This window comes from Orcinus orca, chromosome 3, assembly GCF_937001465.1.
Source record: "Orcinus orca chromosome 3, mOrcOrc1.1, whole genome shotgun sequence".
Lineage (NCBI taxonomy): Eukaryota > Metazoa > Chordata > Mammalia > Artiodactyla > Delphinidae > Orcinus > Orcinus orca.
Window position 1 is genome coordinate 155,752,205 of NC_064561.1, and position 23,773 is coordinate 155,775,977.

Here is a 23,773-nt window from a genome sequence, read left to right on the forward strand (position 1 = left end):
ATACTCTCTCCTGCTTCTTAGCACAGCACCACCCCTTACCCTCTCTAAATAGTTCCAGTTTTGTTCCATTTAAGTACATTCTCCATGTTGAAGCTTTATCAGTCCTAAGAAAACTAAAATTTGATCATGTCTCCTTTCCGTTAAAGAAAATGATTCCTCATTACTCTTTGGATGCAATCTAAATTATTCATAAAAGCATTGAAGGCCTTTTTTTAGATTCATTTTAAGCCACGCATACTGTTGTACTCTCTCTTGGTCATCGTGGCCTCCTTTTGCTCCCAGGAATGTGCTTTGCTCTCCCCAAAATTTAATACTAGGAAAATATTCAGCTATCTATTATAGTTTGGTTCAGTATTAATTATTACTCAAAATCATATTTATTCATGAAAAGAACTGCACATTAAAATTGAGATTCACATATTTTCAGTATTTTGAGATTATACAGACATGTCAAGTGTTTTTTAATCATATTCTTTCTTATCATCCAGGATTCTGTTACCTTTTATGCAGTCGTATGCAAGATCAGGAGGGTTTTCCATTACTGGAAAGATCAAAACTGCACTGATTGAGAATGCAATCTATTATGGCACCTACTTGCTGATTTTTGGAGCGTTTTTAATTTATGTAGCTGTAAACCCACACTTGCACTTAGAATGGTAAGAAAAACCATGTTCTTAACATTGTTTCTGTATACAGTTGCATTTTTGAAAATTAATTTTTATCTCATATGCAGGTTAACAAACATTTCCTTGAGAAACCTACCATTATATGTTTTATAGATTCCCCCAGAAGAATATCATAATAGTATATATTACTAAGAAGAAAAATATGGAATAACATCTTTGAATATACATATTGGACAAGGGACTGATGCTTTGTCTAAGAGCTATATGTTAAAAGTATTAACTCCCATGATTTTATGATAGACTTTCAAATTTTGTGTATGACTAAATACCTAGATTTCTTTCTCATTGGAACTTGTGAATACTTTTCTTTTGTTCTGACTATAATTTGAGGGCATATTTCTCTTTAACTTTGAATTTATCATTGCAATAAAATTGAAATCTGTATTATACTTGTGGTCTGTTATACGTGAAGAGTCAGAGCTGAGAAGTTTAGGAATGGAGTGGCAATGATAATCCTTACTGTTGCATTCTTGAGGTTTGCGTGCATCTGCCTTAAAACAAGTTAAAATTTTTTCAGGCTTAAAATTTTTTTCAGGCTTCTCTTGGTTAATATTAAATAAGAAAGCACCTAATGAAAAATATATTTTCTTCAGGATAATTCTTGCCATGAATTTTCCTAGATTCTAATTTTAACTATAATAGAAGCCGTGTTTCCTGTGTTAAAGTCTATTTCTGCAGTCACACTCTAACTTGTCATTAAAACACGTTATCTGCTGTTACTAAAAGAGTAGCTGAGGATTTGAAGGTCGAATTTTTTCATATAAAATTGGAGCCATCTTGTAGGGCAGTTGTTTTCTGAGAAAACATTTAACACTAGTTCCATTTAACATTTTTGTTGCAAAAATTTATCTATCACAGCTATCTGCTTATGTTTTCTTCCTTAGGAACCAGCTTCAGACAATTGGGATAGCTGCTGCAAATACATGGGGTCTTTTTCTTCTGGTGTTGTTGTTGGGGTATGGCTTGGTAGAAATCCCTCGCTCATACTGGAATGGAGCAAAAAGAGGTTATCTACTTATGAAAACTTATTTTAAGGCAGCCAAATTGATGACGGAGAAAGCAGATGCAGAAGAGACTTTAGAAGATGTCATGGAGGTAAGTAACTTTAAACCGTGGAGTCAACAGTCATCAAGTTGTGTGTATCTCCTTTTGGATATACTGTTGGTTTTGTTGTTGTTGGCACACTGATGGGCTTTAGAATAAAAATTTGGTGATGTACAGTTATTAAGGATGTCTCATCCATTTGAATGACTTCTTATTGGCAGTTCAGCTTCATGAGATATCATCTCCATCTTCTAACCGGCAGAGATGCAGGGAGAATATATTCAACAGTGCAGTGTTATGCTTGTTGTCTTGGGGTGACTTTTATTTTTATTTTATTTATTTTTTTGGCCACGCCAGGTCTTAGTTGCAGCACGCGGGATCTTCGTTGAGGCATGAAGGATCTTTCGTTGTGCTGCGCGGACTCTTCGTTGTGGTGCACGGGCTTCTCTAGTTGTGATGTGCGGGTTTGCTCTCTCTTGTTGTGGTGTGCAGGCTCCAGGGCATGTGGGCTCTGTAGTTGTGGCATGTGGACTCTGTAATTTGCGGCACGGGGGCTCTAGTTGAGGCACGCTAGCTCAGGAGTTGTGGTGCGTGGGCTTAGTTGCCCCGCAGCAGGTGGGATCTTAGTTCCCTGACCAGGGATCAAACCCATGTCCCCTGCATTACAAGGTGGATTCTTTAGCACTAGACCACCAGGTAAGTCCCCTGGGTTAACTTTTAATAGTTCAAAGTTAAGACTCAAAAGTTTCCCAGACTAGATGATAAGTTATATGGTTACCGTGACATAGTAGAAGTGAAAATAGAAATTAAAGGACGCATCTTCCTGAAAATTTGACCCAAAGTAATCCCACCAAGTCTGGAAACCTCTTTAGAGACCAATATACATGGGAATTTGTGTCCCTAAGTTTCGTTTCCTATCTGTAGTCTTAATAAGGCACTTCATTTTACTCACTTGTAAAATTCATATGACTTGAACCAACTTCACAAAGTTATTGAAAGTATTAAATTTCAATAATATACACAAAAAATACAACAAATTATAAAATTTTGCTGTTTAATAATTTCATTGTTGATTTTAAAAAAGGTTGTCACCTCAAATTTTGCTCTTCTGCGCAAATATGCTATTCCAATAATGTTATTCTTCAGCATAAAACCTTATGTTGAAGGCTTTCGTTCACTTTAGAGTAAAGCAAAATGCTGTAATGTGGCCTACCAAAACATGATTTGGCCCACGTCTAGCTCTCTCTTATCTCTCTGTCTTCCCCATGCTGGTCAACTTTGGTTCCTCAAACTTAATAATGGTGATGATAATAGCAAACAAGTATGTAGGCAAACAAGTATATAGAGTCACATATTTGCCTATGACTTTCTAAGCACTTTATATATATTAATACATTTAATTCTCAAAACAACCTTATAAGGGAGAATTTTTTACCCTTGTTTAATACATGAAAATGGGACACAGAGAGGGTGAGTTTGCCATGTTCACATGGCTACTGAGTGATAGAGCCACTGTGACTCTAGTTCATGCTTTAACAGGGATTGACAAGCTTTCGGTAAAGGGCCAGATAGTAAATATTTTAGGCTTTCTGTGCCATATGGTCTCTGTTGCAACTACTCCGTCACTGTAGCATGAAAGCAGCCACAGACAGTATATAAATGAATGAGGAAATGGATGTGTTCAAACAAGAACAGATGGTGGGCCTGATTGGATCTGGTTTGCCGACCCCTGCTCTTAACCGTTACGTTCGTTGGCACTCTATTCTGCCTTTGAGTATGCTATTCCCAAACTCTTGGAATGCTCATTTCTCCAGTCTCTTTAGCTAATTCCTACTTCATTTTCAGGTCTCAACACAAGTGAGAATTCTTCAGCGGAGGCTTCTGTGTTAGTTTCCTGGGGCTGCCATAACAAAGTACCATGAACTATGTGGTTTAAACAACAGAAATCTATTGTTTCAGAGCTCTGGGGGCTGAAAATCTAAGATCAAGGTGTCAGCAGGGTTGGTTCCTTTAGAGGGCTATAGGGAAATTTGTACCATACCTCTCTTCTATCTTCTGGTCGTTAACTGACAATCTTTGGTGTTCCTTGGCTTGTATTATAGATCTCTGTCTTCATATTCACATGATATTCTCCCTGTGTGCCTGTGTCCAAATTTCCTCTTTTTATAAGGACACCAGACAGATTATGGGCCCACCCCATTCCAGTATGACCTTATCATAATTTAACCAATTATATCTGCAACAACCCTATTCCCAGACAAGATTACATTCTAAGGTACTGGAGCTTGAGACATCAACATATGATTTTGGGGGGAGCACAGTTCAACCCAAAACACCTTCTTTGGTCCTCCAGATTCTTAGATACTCAGCAGCCATTTTTAAGTGAATGAATAAACAAACAAAAGAATGGATACTGATTCTTTAATTGTGGTTGAAAATTTTTATGTTGACTTCTTGCATTTATTTATAAAATGTTAAGAACTGTAGCAGAAGACATTGATTCAAAATATGGAGTAAATCTCCTATAAATAATACTCTATTACATTTCCTTAAGCATGTGATGGATATTATTCCATTTTTCAAAGGAAATTAATTTGTTATTTTTTATATTTGATATATTTGAAATTTTGAATTTTGAAAAAAAATTTGAAAATTTATATTTGATAATAAAATAATTAAAAGGAGATCATTTAAATTTGATAATGTTCCCCTCAAAAGTTGGTATTAAATTCAGTTGTTTCAGATTTAAGGAATATGGATTTCACCAGTTCATTCAAACTTCCTTGACCAAGTATAAATTAAATGCAGTTTATTTTAGATCTGGATTTTGCTAGGAGGAATCTTCAGTGAATAAAGATAGATTTTGTTGTTGTTAAATGGGAGTCCCCTACTTAGAAATAGGATGTGGAAAATTAAGGATTGGAATTGATGCTTTCTTTGCTATTTTAGTGTAGGTTTAAGGTGTGAGGGATTTAAAAAAATTTAGATAAGAGAAATTTGTCCATGTCAATAAGAAACCACTATTTTTATTGAATATATCTGACGTAAAACATTGTGTAAATTTAAGGTGTACAAAATGTTAATTTGATCCATTTTTATATGGTAAGAAACTACTCTTTTCTTAATGGATCTTTTGAAAATAGCAGGAAGTCCACATACATAGCAGGAGAACTCTAGCCCTTTTTTGCCCCGTCAAAAAATGCATGATTTAGCAGGTATGAATTTCTTTGTCCATATGTTTAAAGGGCATTTGGGATCCTTCCTGTTTTTCTGAATGTCTGAAAATTTATAAACTTGTGGAGAAATTTTTTTCATCATTTTTTAAATACCTAGTGTCTTCCTGCCATGTTAAGTGCTATGTGGAACTGGCCATTAGGATACTAACGGTCTAGAGTAGAAAATTGTACAGTCCCTCACAGTATATGATAAATGCACTGTAAATGATACATGCTCTAGTGTAGAGAAATTTCGCTTAGAGGAAGAGGTGAAATGGAGGAAGTGAAATATGACCTGGGCCTTGAAGAATGGGTAGAATTTTCATAGCTGACAGCATTCTGGTCAGGTATCAGGAGGTTTTAAAACTAAATTAATTATGCATAAGATAAAGTTTACAAGGTTTGAAAGATAGATAGCCAGATAGCACGGCCTTGAATGTCGGACTCAAAAGTTTAGTGTATTTTGAAATCAGTGAGGAATCATTGACACCTTGCATGCAGGGAAGAGACATGATCCTGTATGTGGTTTAGGATAATCAGTCTGATGGAGGTGTGCAGAATAAAGCATGGACAAGAATACTGATAACTTAGTTTGAGAGAAAACTTTTAAAATCCACTGGTTTTGAATACATCTTTTAAGAGATCACAATCACCTTTTTTTTTTTTTCTGGTAATTACTAATTATATTTTTCATCTATCCATAAAATCTTCCAAATGCAGTTTTATAAAAACCAGTTTAGTGTTTTATGATATGTTTTCTATGGAGTGAATGTATACATCTGTGTGTCTGTTACTTTTCTTTGAAGCATTAATAAAACTTATAAGCCATGTCAAACCATTCAAAAGGAATTTTTGCTAGATGGCCAGAGGTCACCTCTACCTGCTGTCATTTTTCAAGGTAGAGGATTTGGAGAGGGACAAATAGCTACTTATTCCACTGAAGATAATAGACAAGAGTTCTATTGTCACAATAATGACAGAGTTCAAAGTTATGTTATTTGATATGAAGAAAATAAGCTATTATTCAAATACATTCCACACTTTATAAAAATTATGAACCTTGAAGGAAACTTAAATTTATAAGCTATAGCAAATATCAACGTTCCAGTACTTGCTTTTGTTTAATATGCTAAAGAATTTAGAGGAAAAATATGATTTTCATATATAATATATAATCAGACTGTATAGTTTGTATTCAAAGTTATGCTAACTAGTCAACAAAACTTTAAGGTAGCTTAGAAATGGAAGAGTGTAATGTAGTGATGCTTCAAGCACCTTTTAAAAACCCAAGTCCTGTCATTCTGGTTTTAGGCCTTACTCATTGACCTCAAAATGAAATGTTATTAAGTCCTTCTGGAATACTTTGCTCTTACTCTACAGCCTGATCAAGCACAGCGCAGACCCTTGCTCTCCTTTCCTGTTAGTCACTGGAGTTTCTTTTCCTGAAACTTCTTGTTCACTTCTGCTTGGAGGCCTTGGTACATGCTGTCCCTCTGTCTGGAATATTCTTGCTCCTCCCTTTGATCAGCTGACTCCTATCCTCAGTTTAGCTTTTTATCTCAGTTTAAGTAATCGGTTCATCAGAAAGTCTTCCACACTAGATTATACAGCAGTTTTCACACCATTTCTATTTGAATAATGTCTGTTTTCTTCACTAAGCTAAGCTCTTTGACAGGAGCAGTGTCTGTTGGTACAGATTATTCATGGGGTCTGCATATTTTAAATTTTGATGGTTATTGCTAAATTATCTTCCAAATAGATTACATCACATTTTACTGTGTATAGGGAGGCCTTTTCCCCCGCAATCTTACCTCATTATATAAGAGCAGTTTTTTATAATTTTACAAGAAAACTGTCCTCATTTTAAAAAGTTGTAGTTTTTTTTAGTGGGATTGAACATCTTTTCAGATATTTATTGGCCAATTGCATTTCTTCTGTATCTTCCCATTTTTCTTTTGATTTTTAAGAGCTCTCCATATATTAAGGATAGTGATTTTTTTTCCATATACGTTATACTTTTTCACAACTTTTTCTATATGCCCTATGGTTTCCCTGCCCCCCAGTTTTACATCTCTTAAGGCCATCCTCTGCTCTATAATCAGACTGTTATTTTTAATATCCTGGTTGGTTCACTCTTGCCTCCCAGCCTTTGAACATGCTGTTTCTTCTTCCTAGAACAGTGGTTCCAACCTTCTCAAAAATTTCATTTATATTATAGAATATCGTGATTCTTTTAGAACTACTGATTCTAAAGATTCCCTTCTCTAACCCCTTTATTTCTTTCATATGCATTAAATTGTTGATTTAATTATCTCATCACCACACTGCAATCTTAGTGAAAGACTTATAACACCATGTCTTCCCACTCCACCCTCCAGTATGGATTGTGGTGACCTTACACCTAGCACAGTGCTGGCACATAGTGAACTGTTAATTTTAAAAATGTGGGATGAATCATTAGTTGTGACTGCTGTAAAGTACTCTCTCATTGGAAAGGAGCAGGTGCTTTGTGACATTTTTAGCCTGTTCTGCTTCCTCTGGTTTCTGTGCTGTATTTTAGGTAATGAGATAATTGAACTTGAGGAGCAAGATGGAGAAATGCAGTTCTGTTCTTTTAGAATCTCAGTTTGCCTGATCCTTCATGACTTTTTATAATGTTTATTCATCTCTGTGTACCAAGTAAGCAAATGGTAAGGCAGTAAATGTAGAAAGTTATAAAAAGTGTGAGGGTATAGATATAGCTGTTCTATAATTTTGTGTTTTTATTTGTGTTCTTAAGAGTTTTTATTCAGAGAATAGAACTTTATTATATGCTGAGTAATTTGGGTTGGAACTAAACTTGTGAGAATATATATAGTACCTAGAGCATCCTGATTTGAAACATCTAATCTACAGAAATGGAAATATTTTTATTTCTCTTACTGTTTTCATAGGAAGTTCGTAAAGTGAATGAGAGCATCAAGTATAACCACCCACTGAGAAAATGTGTTGACACAATACTTAAAAAGGTAATTAAATAATATTCTCATCTACTTTCTTTTGAAATGTAAATTTACATACTATATTATAATAAAAGCATCAGAAAAGTATGCAAACAGCCTGTGATTGAAGTCTTCCAACTCCTTTCCATTTTCATGACAATATTAACCATAAACCCATAGTAATTTGTACATAGAATTTGTTCTTTTGTTACTATAGGTTTAACATTATTTATTGGCACTATTTTCCATTGAAATGTGGCTATAGAGGTTATGTTAAATAATGTAAAATGATTGCTGTGACACAGTGATGGAGATGGACCTTTATAGGTTGTAAAAGTGTCATTAAGGGCTTCCCTGGTGGTGCAGTGGTTGAGAGTCCGCCTCCCGATGCAGGGGACACAGGTTAGTGCCCTGGTCCAGGAAGATCCACGTGCCGCGGAGCGGCTGGGCCCGTGAGCCATGGCCGCTGAGCCTGCGTGTCCGGAGCCTGTGCTCCGCAACGGGAGAGGCCACAACAGTGAGAGGCCCACGTACCAAAAAAAAAAAAAAGTGTCATGAAATGTGGTCACTAAAAGTGTATTTCCTATAAGGAAATAAATTAGGTCCTCAATAATCACATTTAATCAGCTTTGTACATGGTATTTTACAATATATTTCATAAAATGAATGACATTATGAGATATTTAATACAGATATTTAATAAGAAACCATACAATTAAGGTTTTGATGCATTAGTATTGAATTAGAGGTATTCATATACTTCCGAAAATGATTATTCCAGAAATGAGTTCCCCAATTGTCTTCTCTGCAACCACAGAGCCCCTGAACTATTCCTTTTCTTGTATTTAGTTTATTTTTAAAGACTTGTATGTAAGCCTTTATTTTTTTATTGAGGTAACATTGATTTATAACATTATATGAGTTTTGTGTGTACATTATATTTCTACTTCTAGATACCCTATACCATCCTTATCACCAAAAATTTATTTTCCATCAGTCACCATACAGTGGATCCCCTTTACCCATTTCACCCTAACCCCCACTACTACTCTGTTCTCTGTATCTACATGTTTGTTTTTATTTGGTTTGGTTTATTCATTTATTTTCTTTTTGTTTGTCTATCAGCTTTTTATATTTCCCATATGAGTTGAATCCTATGGTATTTGTCTTCATCTGACTTATTTCACTTAGCATAATACCCTCAAGGTCCATCCATGTTGTTACCGATGACAAGATTTTATCTTTTTTTAATGGCTGAGTAGTATTCCCCTGTGTGTGTGTGTGTGTGTGTGTGTGTGTGTGTGTGTGTGTGTGTGTGTGTGTGTGTGTGTGTATCACATCTTCTTTATCCATTCATTCACTGATGGGCACTTAGATTGTTTATCTTGGCTATTGTAAATAATGCTGCAGTGAACATGGGGGTGCAGATATCCTTTAGGATTAGTATTTTCATATTCTTTGGTTAAATTCCCAGAGGCGGGATAGCTAGATCATACAGTAGTTGTAGTCTTTTTTTTTTTTTTTTTTTTTTTCGGTACGTGGGCCTCTCACTGCTGTGGCCTCTCCCATTGCAGAGCACAGGCTCCAGATGCGCAGGCTCAGCGGCCATGGCTCACGGGCCCAGCCGCTCCGCGGCATGTGGGATCTTCCCGGACCGGGGCATGAACCCATGTCCCCTGCATTGGCAGGCGGACTCTCAACCACTGCGCCACCAGGGCAGCCCCGTAGTCTTAATTTTTTGAGGACTCTCCATACTGTTTTCCATAGCGGCTGCACCAATTTACATTCCCACCAGTAGTGTATGAGGGTTCTGTGTTCTCCACATCTTCACCAACACTTGTTATTTCTTGTCGTTTTGATAATAGCCATTCTGACAGGTATGAGGTGATAATCTCATTGTGGTTTTGATTTGCATTTCTTGAATAATTAGTGATGTTGAACATCTTTTCATGCACTTGTTGGCCACCTGTATGTCTTCTTTGGAAAATATCTATTCGGTTCCCCTGCCCATTTTTCAGTCAAGTTGTTTGTTCATTGTTGAGTTGTATGAGTTCTTTATATATTTTGGATGTTAACGTTCTATTGGATATATCATTTGTAAATATATTCTCTCCTTTGGTAGGTTGTCTTTTCATTTTATTGATGGTTTCCTTTGCTGTGCAGAAGCTTTTTAGTTTGTTATAATCACATTTGTCTATTTTTGCTTTTGCTTCCCTTGCCTGAGGAGACATATCTAGAAAGATATTGCTAAGACCAATGTCAGAGAGCATCCTGCCTATATTTTCTTCTGGGATTTTTATGGTTTCATGTCTTACAGTCAAGTCTTTAATCCATTTTGGGTTGATTTTTATGTATGGTATGCAATAGTGGTTTAGTTTCCTTTTTTTGCATATGGCTGTCCAGTTCTTTTCCTATATTTTAAATCTGTTATACTAATTATTAGCTAGTGCTCCTTTTGGTTAAGATGATAGTCATGAGAATCAATTCTCTACATTTCTCTTATATTTGCTACCTTTTGAGATCTATTCAGGGAGGTTAACCAACTTGCCCAAGTTCATAGAGGTAATAAATGACTAATAGTGGTGTAGACGACTTCAAATCTGGAAGATGTTTGCAAGAAAATTAGATATGCTCAAGAATGAAAGACTTTTAATAAAAATAAAATTTTAATCTTTTTTGCAAATAAAATTTCTAAAAATCTACTCGTTCCTTGTAGTGCCCTGTAGAGTATCAGGAAAAAATGGGTAGGAACATGGATGATTACGAAGATTTTGATGAAAAACATAATACCTATCCAAGTGAAAAGAGTCTGGTAAAACTACATAAACAGGTAACTTTATATAGCCTTTTTACCTTCTGATGATTTTAGTTAGATTTGTAATTACTGCCCACAAAAAAGGAAGTTTGAGTGAATGTGTATCAGAAACTTCCTTTGATCCTGTCCTTATCATTATTCTTTGAAGTGTTTTAACTTTGTTTTTCTCGACATGGTTACTGTTGGAATTTGGGGAGGGAGAACTATTCACTAAGCATGAGTGTTATATGTATTATAGAATATTAACATCCTTGACTCCACCCAGTAAATGCCACGACCCCTTTCCTGTTGTTGTGACAACCAAAACATGCTCCTTAGTGGGGAGTTGAATCACTGTTGGATCAGAACACTGACAGGTATACCCCCGCTCTCTTTGTTAGGTGATTTATTCAGTTCAGAGACACCGTCGAACTCAAGTACAATGGCAGATTCTTTTGGAACAAGCATTTTATCTAGAAGATGTAGCAAAAAATGAAACTAGTGCTACTTGTCAGTTTGTTCATACCTTTCAATCGCCGGAGCCAGAAAATAGATTTATTCAGTATTTTTATAATCCTACAGTTGGTATGTAATTTGATGTACATTTCAAAGTTTAATGCTGATAATTTTTCTGATGAAAAGTGTATATTTTCACCAATGCAAAGTTAAATTATAATTGTGTTATTTGACTTATGCCATATGGTAATACTATGTATTTGATAAACCTCCCCCAAAAAACTATTTTACTTGTCATATAACATATAAACTATTAGCTTCCACTCTTTCTTCACAGATAACCAAAATTCTATGCAAAAATATATGCAATACATCAAGCATATCTTGTATACATAATATATACTTAAAACAATTAGAATTTTAAGCAGTTTTATATCATAAGCGTGGATCTCTTCTTTAGTCTTGACATACTACTAAAATGTTCCCCTAAGATGTCCTCTTTGATTACTTACATTTATTAGTCTATATACAAAACCTACATTCAATAGTCATAATTATTTTATTCTCCTTTATGATTATTTATGACACTTTCTTCAAATGTTATCAAATTTAGTATGAAGAACTTAATGAAAATATCAAAGTGTCACAGTATTAGAACTTCTGTTTACCTTATTTATTCAAATAAACTGTTAAGTTCACTTGATTTTATTTTACATGTTTGGTCTTGAGTATGAAAACATAATGGCCATAACACATGTCTCAATGAAGATCTTTTTTTTTAATTAAATAAAGGAATGATGTGATACTTGTTTTCATTCATTCAACAAACATTTGAGCCTATATATGCTGTGAATTGTTGGGTGCTTGGTATATCAGTGAACAAAAAAGACAAAAATTCCTGCCCTTGCAGAGTGAGAAAAACAGGCAATATATACATAAAGGTATGAACAGGATGCTGAGTAGGTAGTTGGCTGTAGATATTGGAGTTCAAGGAAGAAGTCTGCTCTGCAAATATAAATTAGGGTATCGTTAATGTATAGGTGGGCCATGGGTTAGGATAAAGTCAGTGAAGAAGTAATGGGATAGAGAAAAGAGAAAATCTGAGGACCAAGCCTGAGGTACTGCCAATTTAGACATCAAGTTGATGCGGAGGAACCAGCAGAAAAGACTAGAAAAAGAATGGCCAGTGAGATAGGAGGAAAACCAGGAGAGTGAAATGTTTTGAGAAAAAGGTTGTATAAAGTACCTTTTCAAATGTTTCAGATAGGTAGATTATTATGAATATTAAGACTTGACAATGGGATTTCAGAGGAATGAAGTGGGGGGAAGGGTAAAAAAGCCTGATCGAAATTTGAAAGAAAAACGAGGGAAAGCAGTTAGAGACACAATAGAAAACTCTCAAAATGTTTTCTTTATAAAAGGGAATAAAGAGGGAGTAGCTGAAGGAGAGTGGTAGGGTCAAGAGAAATTATTGCATGTAATTTGCAAATGACACCTTCGAGGAAGTATGTTGAGACAGAAGAGAATGGCTGGGACAATGTACATTTACAGGCGAGATGAAAAGGGAAATAGTGAATAGTGAGGAAAAAGGCCTTAGTTTAGGAGGTAAAGCACAAATATACTTGAGCAGGTGTGAAAAGATGTAGTGGCGGGCACTTGGGGAGGTTCTGTTCTTCCAGCTTCTGTTTTCTCAATGAAATGCTGAGAGTAATTATAGGGCAAGAGATTTTGGAAATTTGAGGAAAGAAGGCGCAAAATAGTTGCTTAGGGAGAGTAGGCATGGGAGAAGATTGGTGAATTATAGTACGCTAGCCAAGCAGTGCTCAGGGTCCACTTGAAGCTATTGATTAAGAATTTAAAGTGAGATAAGTCAGAAGAGTTGCGTGTCTTACTCTTGCAATGTGCAGTTCCATGGGTGCAGGCTCAGGGTAGCCAAGGAGTTGAATCTAACCAGAGTGTGGTTTAGCTTAGCAAGTACAGGGAAGCAAGAGAGGCCATGAGAATTGGGATATTGGAGAGTGATTATCCTCAAAGACTATGGAATCTGAGCTGGGTAAAGAAAGTAATAAGGACATCAAGTTAAGTGGCAGGAAAAATGTGGTAGAATAAATGGACTGTCGGTCAGGGTAAAGTCAGTCAGTGGAGCTGGAATAGTAGATGAAGGTGTTGCTTGGGGACGGGGATCCTATTCTTTAATGAGATTATAAGGGTTGGAGTTATCGGTAATAAAAGATTTAAAGGATGAGTAGTTGAGGTAAGTTGGAGGACAGACTCATTGGAGGAGAGTAGGTCGAGGAAGTGAAAGACCAGGGTATTGAAAGGAGGATCACCTGTGTGGATATTGAAATCACCAGGAACTATCCTGTGAGTAGGGTTGAAAAGATTTAGAGTAAGCCAGGAGCTCAACTCTTCAATGAATGAAGTATAACCTTTTCAATTTTGTGAGTTTTCTTCTTTTTTTTTCTTTAACTTTTTTTTTTTTTTTTGCCTAAAGTCAGACTTAACAAAAAGTTGCCAGAATAATACAAAGAATTCCCATATGCCCTTCACCCAGATTCCTTAAATGTTAACATTTTACCTTATTCATTTGCTTTATCTTTTTCTATCTGTATACATATTTTTCCTTTATCTTTTCAGAGTTAAATCCAGACATGATAACCTCTTTACCTCTCAGTGTTTCAGTGTGTATTTTCTAAGAATAAAGACGTTTTTGTACATAACCAAGTACAATGTGATCAAAATAAATTAGCATTGATACAGTACAGTTATCTACAGACCTTGTTCAGATTTTGCTAATTGTCTCAATAATATTCTTTGTAAAAAAATCCCAGATCGTGCATTGCATTCAGTTGTCATGTCTCCTTAGTCTCCTTTAATCTGGAACGATTTCTGTGTCTCTGTTATTATTTTATGACATTAATGTTTTGGAGAGTACAGGTCAGTTTTTTATTGAAAGTCCCTGAATTTGAGTTTGATGTTTCCTCATAATCAGATGCACATTCTGCATTTTTGGCAGGAATACCTCAGCAATGATGTGTTCTTATCAGAGCATGAGGCACATAATATCAGTTTGTCCCATTACTGCTGATCATTTGCTTAGGATGGTGTCTGCCTGGTTCCACCACTGTTTTTCTCTTTGCAATTACGTATCTTGTATTGGAGGTATTTTGAAACACCGTAAATACGCTGTTACTCCTTTATGGTTTTCCTAATCATTTTTTTCTTTTATCTTCCAGAGTGGTACTGGGAATGTCTTTTGCGACCGTGGTTTTATAGGGTACTTGCTGTGGTGTTGTCCATCTTCTCCGTGATTGTTGTGTGGTCAGAGTGCACATTCTTTAGCACTACACCTGTCTTATCCCTCTTTGCAGTCTTCATACAGCTGGCCGAAAAAACATACAATTATATTTATATCGAGGTCAGTTTATTTTATATGGGTCGTAAATAAATGTCAGCCATAGTATAATCCTTAACTGTTGTATCTTTTCTCCATATATTTCTTCTAGTAATAATGAAAGCAGTGAAGTTTCCCACAGTGTTATTATTCACACTTCCAAAAATGAGCTTCATCATTTTACCCAGAATATAAAAACTAAGAACTGTATTTGAGGAGAGATGAAAAGATGCAAAATAGTGCAAAGTACTTCTATGAGAATGCTTTGATCCTCTTTATGCCAGTGAAGCTACATAACTTATAGTCTTCATGTGAAGAGTTGCCAAGGGAATGGGAGAACAGGCTCACTTCAGGAGGTAGCTTTGAAACTTATGGATAGGATGTGGGACTGATTAAGATGTAGATTTTTTTTCATAATTTCATTTTATGAAAAAATGAAATTAGGCAGTTAAAAATTTATACTGTTACTGTGTATAAATTTTAGAATGTCAATAAATGTTAGCTGGAATTCAAAGATAATGCTTGTGATAGTATATAAGTATTGAAGTCTGTCAGTCTGAAACTGGGTTCTTTGTTTTCTTAGATTGCTTGCTTCCTCTCCATCTTCTTCCTCAGTATCTGTGTTTATTCTACTGTGTTCAGGATTCGTGTATTTAACTATTATTACCTGGCTTCACATCACCAGACTGATGCTTACAGCCTTCTTTTCAGTGGCATGTAAGTAGATTGTGTGTAGAAACAAGGGAAATGTCTCCATTACATGTATTCTTATGGATCTCTCTTTTATTTCTTTTTGTTTATGGGTCTTCACTAACACCTGTATTTCTATGAGCTAATTGATTAGGTTTAAGTATTAATTAGGTGCTTGTTGATGGCTAGCTAAGTCCTCCTTGAAGTTTAGGGTTAAAATGGGTATGCTAGATTAGGAAGGAAAAGAAAGACATAGTGAGCCTGGATTTACCAATTAGAGGGTCAATAAATAGGTTAGTAATAAGAAGAACATTTGAGAGTTTAGAGACTAAGTCAGACCTAGAAAGTGTTCTGAGGTTCAGTGGCCTCAAACTGAATTGTGGAGGACCAAGAACACCAAAAGAATAATTCTTGCTGAGAGATTTAGTAGAAGTTTAGAGAGATGGTTCCAGCTTGGGCTAGGTTGCACAATCTACTATTTGTCCGTATTGTTAACTTAGTTATATTAGGTTTTTAGGGCTGGACTTTGGGAACCTCAAGAGGAATCAATATCTGAGGCATCTCTAAGACTTTTTTTTACCTTTTTTTCCCCAATAATTATAGACTCAAAGGGAGTTGCAAATATAATACAAAGAGTCCTAGTAACCTTCACTCAGCTTCCCCCAGTGGAGACATTTTATATTGCTGTTGTACAGACACACTACTGTTAACTAGACCACAGACCTTATTAATTTTCAGTATTTTTTTTCCTTTATTCGTGTGTGTGTGTGTGTGTGTGTGTGTATAGATTCCCGTAACCACCACCACAATCAAGATACAGAACTATTCTATCACCACAAAAGAACTCATATTACCTCTTTCTATTCACACCCTCTCTTCATTTTTGTCTCCTTCTACTCTCCAACTCTGTAGTTCTGTAAGGTTCTCTTTTTATCTGGTCAAAACTGAGCTCCAACTATTATTTATACCTGTAATTATCAGAGTTGACATACTTTGATAAAACTTCAGATCTTTTACGTACTGAGTACAATTCACCTGAGGATGTTACTGTCCTCGGCATGCTATTGAGACAGATTTAGATTACACAGATGGTAGGCATGGAAGAGGCACATACGGAGGCACTGTGCAAATTCTTGGGATAAAGCAGTGGCAAACACCAGCGAAGGAGATAACCTGAGGCTGGAGTTTTGCCTTGTAGGTGTTGATGTTTTTAAGGAAGATGTGATTAATAGGATTTTCAGAATGTCTCAAAAGTAAGGGCAGTTTGTATTAAGAATTAAAAAAACAAATGGATGAGAATAATAGTTACAATGATCTGAAATGTTCTTAATGTAGTTCAACATAATATATAATGTATCTTCCTGCTTTAATTTTTATATATTGTGTTTATTAATGCTTACTGCAGGTTATTTTGCCGTTTGACTCCTCCTTTATGTCTTAATTTCTTGGGTTTGACCCATATGGATTCATCCATCTCTCACCAGAATACACAGCCAACTGCTTATACATCTGTAAGTATTGTCAAAAAAGAGTTCTTTAGATTCATTATCTATATAGGGTGCTATTATTGTGAAATTTCTTTTTACTGCTGGGGGAAAAGTTCTGTTGCATTATTAGGATCTTTTTAAAAATTACTAAAACTTTCTTTTACAGATTGTATATGTAATTACTAATGACTGAATAAAAGTGATATTGCTATATCTTATTATAAAAAATTAATTTTTGGTTCATATAGGTTGTCCAGCTGAGCAATATCAATAGACCTGACCTATAATAATATTAACCTTTATGTTTATGGTCTTAATGTATTTGATGATTTTCAGTAGTATTTATAAAATATTAATATTTGGGGGAGAAAAATCTTAATAAATAAGCAAATTAAGATATAATAGACATATAACATTGTATTAGTTTATGGTGTACAACATAATTGGTATATGTATATATTGTGAAATAATTATCATAATAAGTTTAGTTACCATTCATCACCTCACAGTTACAATTTCTTTCCTCTTGTGATGAGAACTTAAAAATCAGTCTATTTAGTGCTTCATTTCTACTTTTTTGAAAACTCCGAATTAATTGATATAAATGGTTATGGGTGAATTTTCTAATGATGAAAAAGAATGAAAGATATAGAACTGTACTGATTTAATTTTTTCTTGCTCCTCAGATTATGGGTTCCATGAAAGTTTTATCCTTTATTGCAGATGGGTTCTATATATATTATCCTATGTTGGTGGTAATTCTCTGCATTGCTACTTACTTTAGGTAAGAAACAACATTGCTTATTTTCCACATATGCTTAGCCTGATCTGGATAACTTTTCTCCTTAAAGCTCTTTTAAATATTCACTGATTGGGTTCTGGTTGTTTGTTTTATTGTGACTTTGTGGGTGCTGGGCATAGTTTAAAGGGTTCGCTTGAGTGACTGGGTCAGGTTCTCCCTCCAAAGATATTTTCAAGAAAAGAGAGAGAGTTATTCTGTTACACATATTTAGTCTACAGAGTGATAGGATTAATTACAGAATGTTAACTCTGAGTCCTGGCCTGTGGTACTGGCAGCCAGTGTAGCTTATGAAGCACCCCCATACCCAGCTTGTATTCAGAAACATATATTAGTCTTAGGGCTTTTCCCACAATCATTTTTGGGTTTCTAGATATTTCAGATCATAGCCAGAACAGAGGGTCAGGTGAGGAACAGTTGAAATCAGACAGTACGTGTAAGGCAGGAAAGTACATGGGCTGCTCTTTTTATAGGATCAGAAAAAGTGGTAGAACCTTGGCAGAGATCAGACTCAAAAGGAGTTAAAAGACAGGTGTGCTTGGCTTCTAGCCCCCTGTCTTCCCTACTTCCACGTGTTAGGTGCCCACATCCTGTACTCTGCCTACCCTCTTCACTGCTTAAGTGCTCCATGACACACCAAAAATGCCCCTTAAAAAAAAATTTTATTGATAATAAGTTTCATCCAACCACTTTTCATTTAAATCTTTCAGTACCATTATATAGTTATTGTAAATAATGTACATTATTGTACTGATATTCTAACACTAGGATATTGAGTAAACAGAAAAGTTTTGTTTGAAATAAATTCTCTATTGAATTTTGTAAAACATATATATTTTATCTTCTCATAAGTAAAGGAACTAAAGGATTATAATTTAAAATAAAACGGTTAATTTGAACTGACAAAAAAATCTAATATTTTCAATTTTTTTCCATAAGGTAGAAAAGACAGAGGTTTATACTATGAAAATGATGTATTAAAGGAAGAGACCAATCATCCTTTGGATATCCAAAATTATATTTTTATTATATGCTTATTCATTTTAACAGTTTATAAACTACAAATGGAACATTAAGAGCTTGTGATGTATAAATCATATCTTCTCATGTTAGTATTTATGTTGGTAAGATTAGCATCTCATCTTATTAGATTGTTACACTGATCGAGGAATAGATGGGTGGGATAGTGCCTTGTCAACTATAAAATCTTAAACAAATGTAAGGAACTATGTCTAAAAGGAAAATTGTTGAACTTAAAAATAATTCCTTAAAAGTGTTGTTTTAGAGTTAATTAAGATAAATTTTGAGTGCCCGTTTGTCTTTAAGAGAAAAAATGGTCATATTCCTCAATTTTCAAATTATAAAAATACTCTATTATAGGAGTATATGAAGCAATGCCTTGCTGACATTTCAATGGTAACTTGACTTTATAGGTCAATTTTCTTTTGAAATGCTGCTATAATTAGTCTAATTCCCATATTACTAGCACACAGCCATACCCAGAGCTAATATTCAGACTTAACTGCCTAGAGAATATAAAGCTGTTTCCTGACACTTTAGACAAAGCTAAGACCTTCCCAGAGACAATGATCTCATCCTGGAGTATAGTATTCCCACAAGAACATGAAGATGGTTTGGGAATATTTAAAGTCACGGAATTAGCATGACCATCTACCTGAAACCCTAGTTTTACTTACTGTTAAGTCATACAGAGCATTCTTTATATATTAAAGCAGGCAGATAATTTATGAATTAGCCAGATTTTTACACATCACTAATGTAAAATGGGAGATCTTCACTTTTTTTAAATTGCTCCGCTGTTTTCTCTTCCTCCTAACATACACACACACGTACTTCTTCTCCCTTTCTCCTTCTTCCTCTCTCCCCCTTGCTCCATGTATGGTGTTGAGGGCATATGTGAGGGCACTAGCCTGCTGTGCCCCCCTTTGCCTGGCAAAGCAATAAAGCTATTCTTCTCTACCTCAAAAGAAAAAAAAAAAAGGAAATCAATGAAAACGTTTGAGAACTAAGGTAATAAAAAGAGCTTGGTCTTTGTTTTGTCTTGGATTTAAATCCTCAGGTCTAAAATTTATTAATTGATCTTTAGCAAGGTTTTTAACCCCTTGTACCTCTGTTTCCTTATCTGTAAAGTGTTATTTATCTCTTAGAATTATAATAAGAATTAAATAAGAGTATCTGTAAATTGTCTGATGCATAATAGGAGTTTAACAAATATTAATCCTTCCTTCCTTGCGTGCCATATTTTCAGAGTATTTCTGTCCTGTACAACAGTGAGGTTTAAAGTAAATAGTAAATAAGATATAAAATGATAACCCCCAGATAAGCTATAGTAATGAATTCTGAGTTTATAGTAACACCTATTTAAATAGAATTGAGTAGTTCTCAGGATAAAAAAAACATGAAAATCAATTTGCATAACTAAGACTTTCTAAGCCAGAATATTCTGCACTTGTAAATACTGGTTGTGTATGTGTATTTTCAGTATTAATATTGCTGTTTGAATATAAGAAAAGAATAAATTGCTTTTGTATTATAGCCATTGTTTAGCATCCTGCTATAGTAATCTTCTGAAGGTATGCTAATGGCCTAACTTAATTTGTGTCTGTAAGAAATATGGCTTTGGTGCATACCCTAGTCAGTGGAGTACTGGGCATATAAGCGTCTTAGAAAGGGAAATAAGTACTTCTTAAAGAAAGACAAATGTAGCTCTAGGTAACTTGACATGATAACTAGTAATAAACCATAGGCTTCTGTGGGGTGCAGATACTAAAGAACAATTAACTTATCTAAACGTTTACAGTGTGAAATAATGCTTATCTTTTTGAAAATCGACTTTTATTAGCTTGGGAACTCGTTGTTTGAATCTACTTGGTTTCCAGCAGTTCATGGGAGATAACGATATGACATCAGACTTAGTTGATGAAGGAAAAGAATTAATCAGACGAGGTAAGATTTGTCTTTTAAAATGAATGAAGGGAAAGTGCTAAGACTGAGAATACAAAATTAATGTTTGTATGATTTGAAATTTTTAATCTATCTTAAGAAATTACAAATTAATATGTTTTAGCTAAAATTCTACAGAAAACTTTCATAGCAAAAATAATTCAAAAACATAAATGATTGTTCCATCTGCCTTTAAGAAATTCTGCAGAGGATTTAATAATTAATATGTCTGCAACTAAATAATGCCCTTGTTTGGTGTTGGAGTCATTTTCCTGTTTGCTTTGAAATAGATTTGCCAAGTTAAATACAGTTAGAAAACTCATTAATTTAAAGAATCATCATTAAAAACAAGGTAAAGAATCATCATTAGTTTAATGCTGCATAGGAAATCATTCAAGCCAAGGCTGGTTTTTAGAATGTGGTAATCATTAACAACCTGTTAGAATACATGGCACTCTGTTAGAATCTAATCTCAAAACTGAGTGTATCAAATTTCCTGATGTTCAAGTGATGGTAGAATAGGAGGAAAAAGAAAAACAAAACTTGCGTTTTGGGACATTGGTTCTTAGACATTCTCCCTACTGGGTCTGGGGTTTTTGTGTGATCTTATTTAAATGTAAGCCAAAACGTACTGTGGCTCTAAAATAGGCCAGCGTAGCCTTCACATGCTCTCATAGGAAGGTGGTATCTAGTTAATGTAATAGTTCTGCTGCTTTTTGCATTAATTAGACTTCATCTGGAGTATCATATCCAGTCCTGGGTAAGATTTTCAAGAGTAAGACTGATAAGTCAGAAGGAGTATAGGACAGCCAGAATGAGTCTGTAGGGCATATCTTATGGAAAAGAACCACTGCTGAGTATATAGCCAGAAGAGAGTAATGGAAAAGACTCTTATGCAGAAAGAAGTATGAACTTAGTTTAGAAGACAAGACATAAAGAAAAAGGAGAAGTAGCAGAGAAACAAATTTCAAGTCACCATGGGGAAGAAGTTCTTCCCCACTAAAGCTATTTAGGCAGAGCCTAAAGGGCCATCTCCAACAAAAGTAGAGAAAGTATTCTCTGTGGAGTTAGGTGAACTCTCCAGTTCTTTCCAACAATAACCTATTACCTTTGACTTTGTAGTAATTTAAAGGAAATTGGTCATAGCCTGATACCTTTACTTCAGTTACTCTACATCTAATTAAACCATGTTATACCAAATTTGAGACCACTTTTCTGTCTCTAGAGAAGAGAAAAAGGCAACGGCAAGAAGAAGGTGAAAGTCGACGAAGAGTAAGTACCGTACTTATTAAATTTCTGTAACCTAAAGATTAATGTGAAATATCATAAGAATCTTATTGATTTAGAATAATTGGCTAAAAACAGTGGGAAAAAGACATAGGATATACTTTTACAGAAAAGCAGTTTTAATAGTTTCAGATGTACATGTAGGTATCCTCTCAGACCTGTTCTAAAAAGTCATTAGTAATAAATTACTTCATGTCCAACATCTAGCAGTTTCTTGCCTAGAGTAGGTGCTCAGTAAATATTTATTGGATAAGTGAATAAATTCATGCAATCTTGCTATTAAAGTGATTTTGATTGCTTGACAATTATACTTTTTTTGTAATATGACATTAATTTTATTCCTCTTTAATTTTTCCTTAGTCCTTCGTTTCCTGAGGCAAACTAACCTCCTAGAGAACTGAAAAGGCAAAAAATGAGAAAAATCTAGTCACAGTTACCACAGGTTTTCAACATCTGAGTGTGTCCATTACCAGAGAAGTGAAGACTCAGGAGACGTGATAGTTGTCTTCGTGTATTTTAGTGTATGTTATGTAAAGGGAGACTTGGTCTTTATTTCAGAAGGCATAACTAGAACAAAAGAGCAGAAGTGACTGGAAATAGAGTTCACCTTTTTGTGAAAACTTCCACAGTTCACCAAAATGGCAGTGGGATCATCACACATAGAAATTTCCATGTCTTCTAGTAAGAGGGCCAAATGGTATCTAGCACGGTTATTTTAAAATGAAACCCTGCACTGCATGGGAGGCTTAATTAGGACCTCTAAAGTTCCTTTCAATTCTACGAATTTAATGAGTAGAATCCCAGTTAATAAGGTTTTAGTGCAGTTAAGACACAATGCCACATGAGTCATTACCTAATTATGTTTGTATACAACTCTAATTTTGCTATCAGAAATGACTTTTCAGGTCTCTCTGATTTGTACTTTATTTGGATGAGAGAAAATTTTATTAACATCTCATTAATTACTATGAGTTATCATAACTCTTACATGGTCAAGGTAACCTTATTGTAGTTGTAAAATTATTTTGACATTTTAGATAGAATTCAATAACTTAAAAGAATCATAGCTAGCAAAAATGTCTATAAATATCTTCATTCAAGTTAAGTTTGGCAACTATTAAAAGCATTTAGAGATAAGAGAAGTAGTTATCTATACTTTCCTATTTTTTTTTTTACATCTTTATTGGAGTATAATTGCTTTACAATGGTGTGTTAGTTTCTGCTTTATAACAAAGTGAATCAGTTATACATTTACATATGTTCCCATATCTCTTCCCTCTTGCGTCTCCCTCTCTCCCACCCTCCCTATCCCACCCCTCCAGGCAGTCACAAAGCAACCAGCTGATCTCCCTGCGCTATGCGGCTGCTTCCCACTAGCTAGCTATTTTACGTTTGGTAGTGTATATATGTCCATGCCACTCTCTCACTGTCACAGCTTACCCTTCCCCCTCCCCATATCCTCAACTCCATTCTCTAGTAGGTGTGTGTCTTTATTCCTGTCTTACCCCTAGGTTCTTCATGACATTCTTTTTTCTTAGATTCCATATATATGTGTTAGCATACGGTATTTGTCTTGCTCTTTCTGACTTACTTCACTCTGTATGACAGACTCTAGGTCCATCCACCTCATTACAAATAGCTCAATTTCATTTCTTTTTATGGCTGAGTAATATTCCATTGTATATATGTGCCACATCTTCTTTATCCATTCATCCGATGTTGGACACTTAGGTTGCTTCCATCTCGTGGCTATTATAAATAGAGCTGCAATGAACATTTTGGTACATGACTTTTTGAATTATGGTTTTCTCAGGGTATATGCCCAGTAGTGGGATTGCTGGGTCATATGGTACTTCTATTTTTAGTTTTTTAAGGAACCTCCACACTGTTCTCCATAGTGGCTGTACCAATTCACATTCCCACCAGCAGTGCAAGAGTGTTCCCTTTTCTCCACACCCTCTCCAGCATTTATTGTT

The 23,773-nt window shown here is 35.0% G+C and overlaps 1 protein-coding gene across 6 annotated transcripts in view; it reads left to right on the top strand.

Annotated features, from left to right (window-relative positions):
• The window catches only part of LMBRD2 (LMBR1 domain containing 2), a 55,101-nt gene that overhangs the window by 14,690 nt on the left and 16,638 nt on the right, over positions 1-23,773 (top strand). For all 6 annotated transcript variants that reach the window (XM_033421269.2, XM_049708002.1, XM_033421267.2 and 3 more), the window contains 11 exons: positions 489-656; positions 1,571-1,781; positions 7,879-7,953; positions 10,643-10,756; positions 11,122-11,305; positions 14,413-14,594; positions 15,154-15,287; positions 16,666-16,771; positions 17,434-17,531; positions 20,410-20,513; positions 21,736-21,782. In XM_033421269.2, the coding sequence (XP_033277160.1) occupies positions 489-656; positions 1,571-1,781; positions 7,879-7,953; positions 10,643-10,756; positions 11,122-11,305; positions 14,413-14,594; positions 15,154-15,287; positions 16,666-16,771; positions 17,434-17,531; positions 20,410-20,513; positions 21,736-21,782 (1,423 nt within the window). The remainder of the gene's footprint in view (positions 1-488; positions 657-1,570; positions 1,782-7,878; positions 7,954-10,642; positions 10,757-11,121; positions 11,306-14,412; positions 14,595-15,153; positions 15,288-16,665; positions 16,772-17,433; positions 17,532-20,409; positions 20,514-21,735; positions 21,783-23,773) is intronic.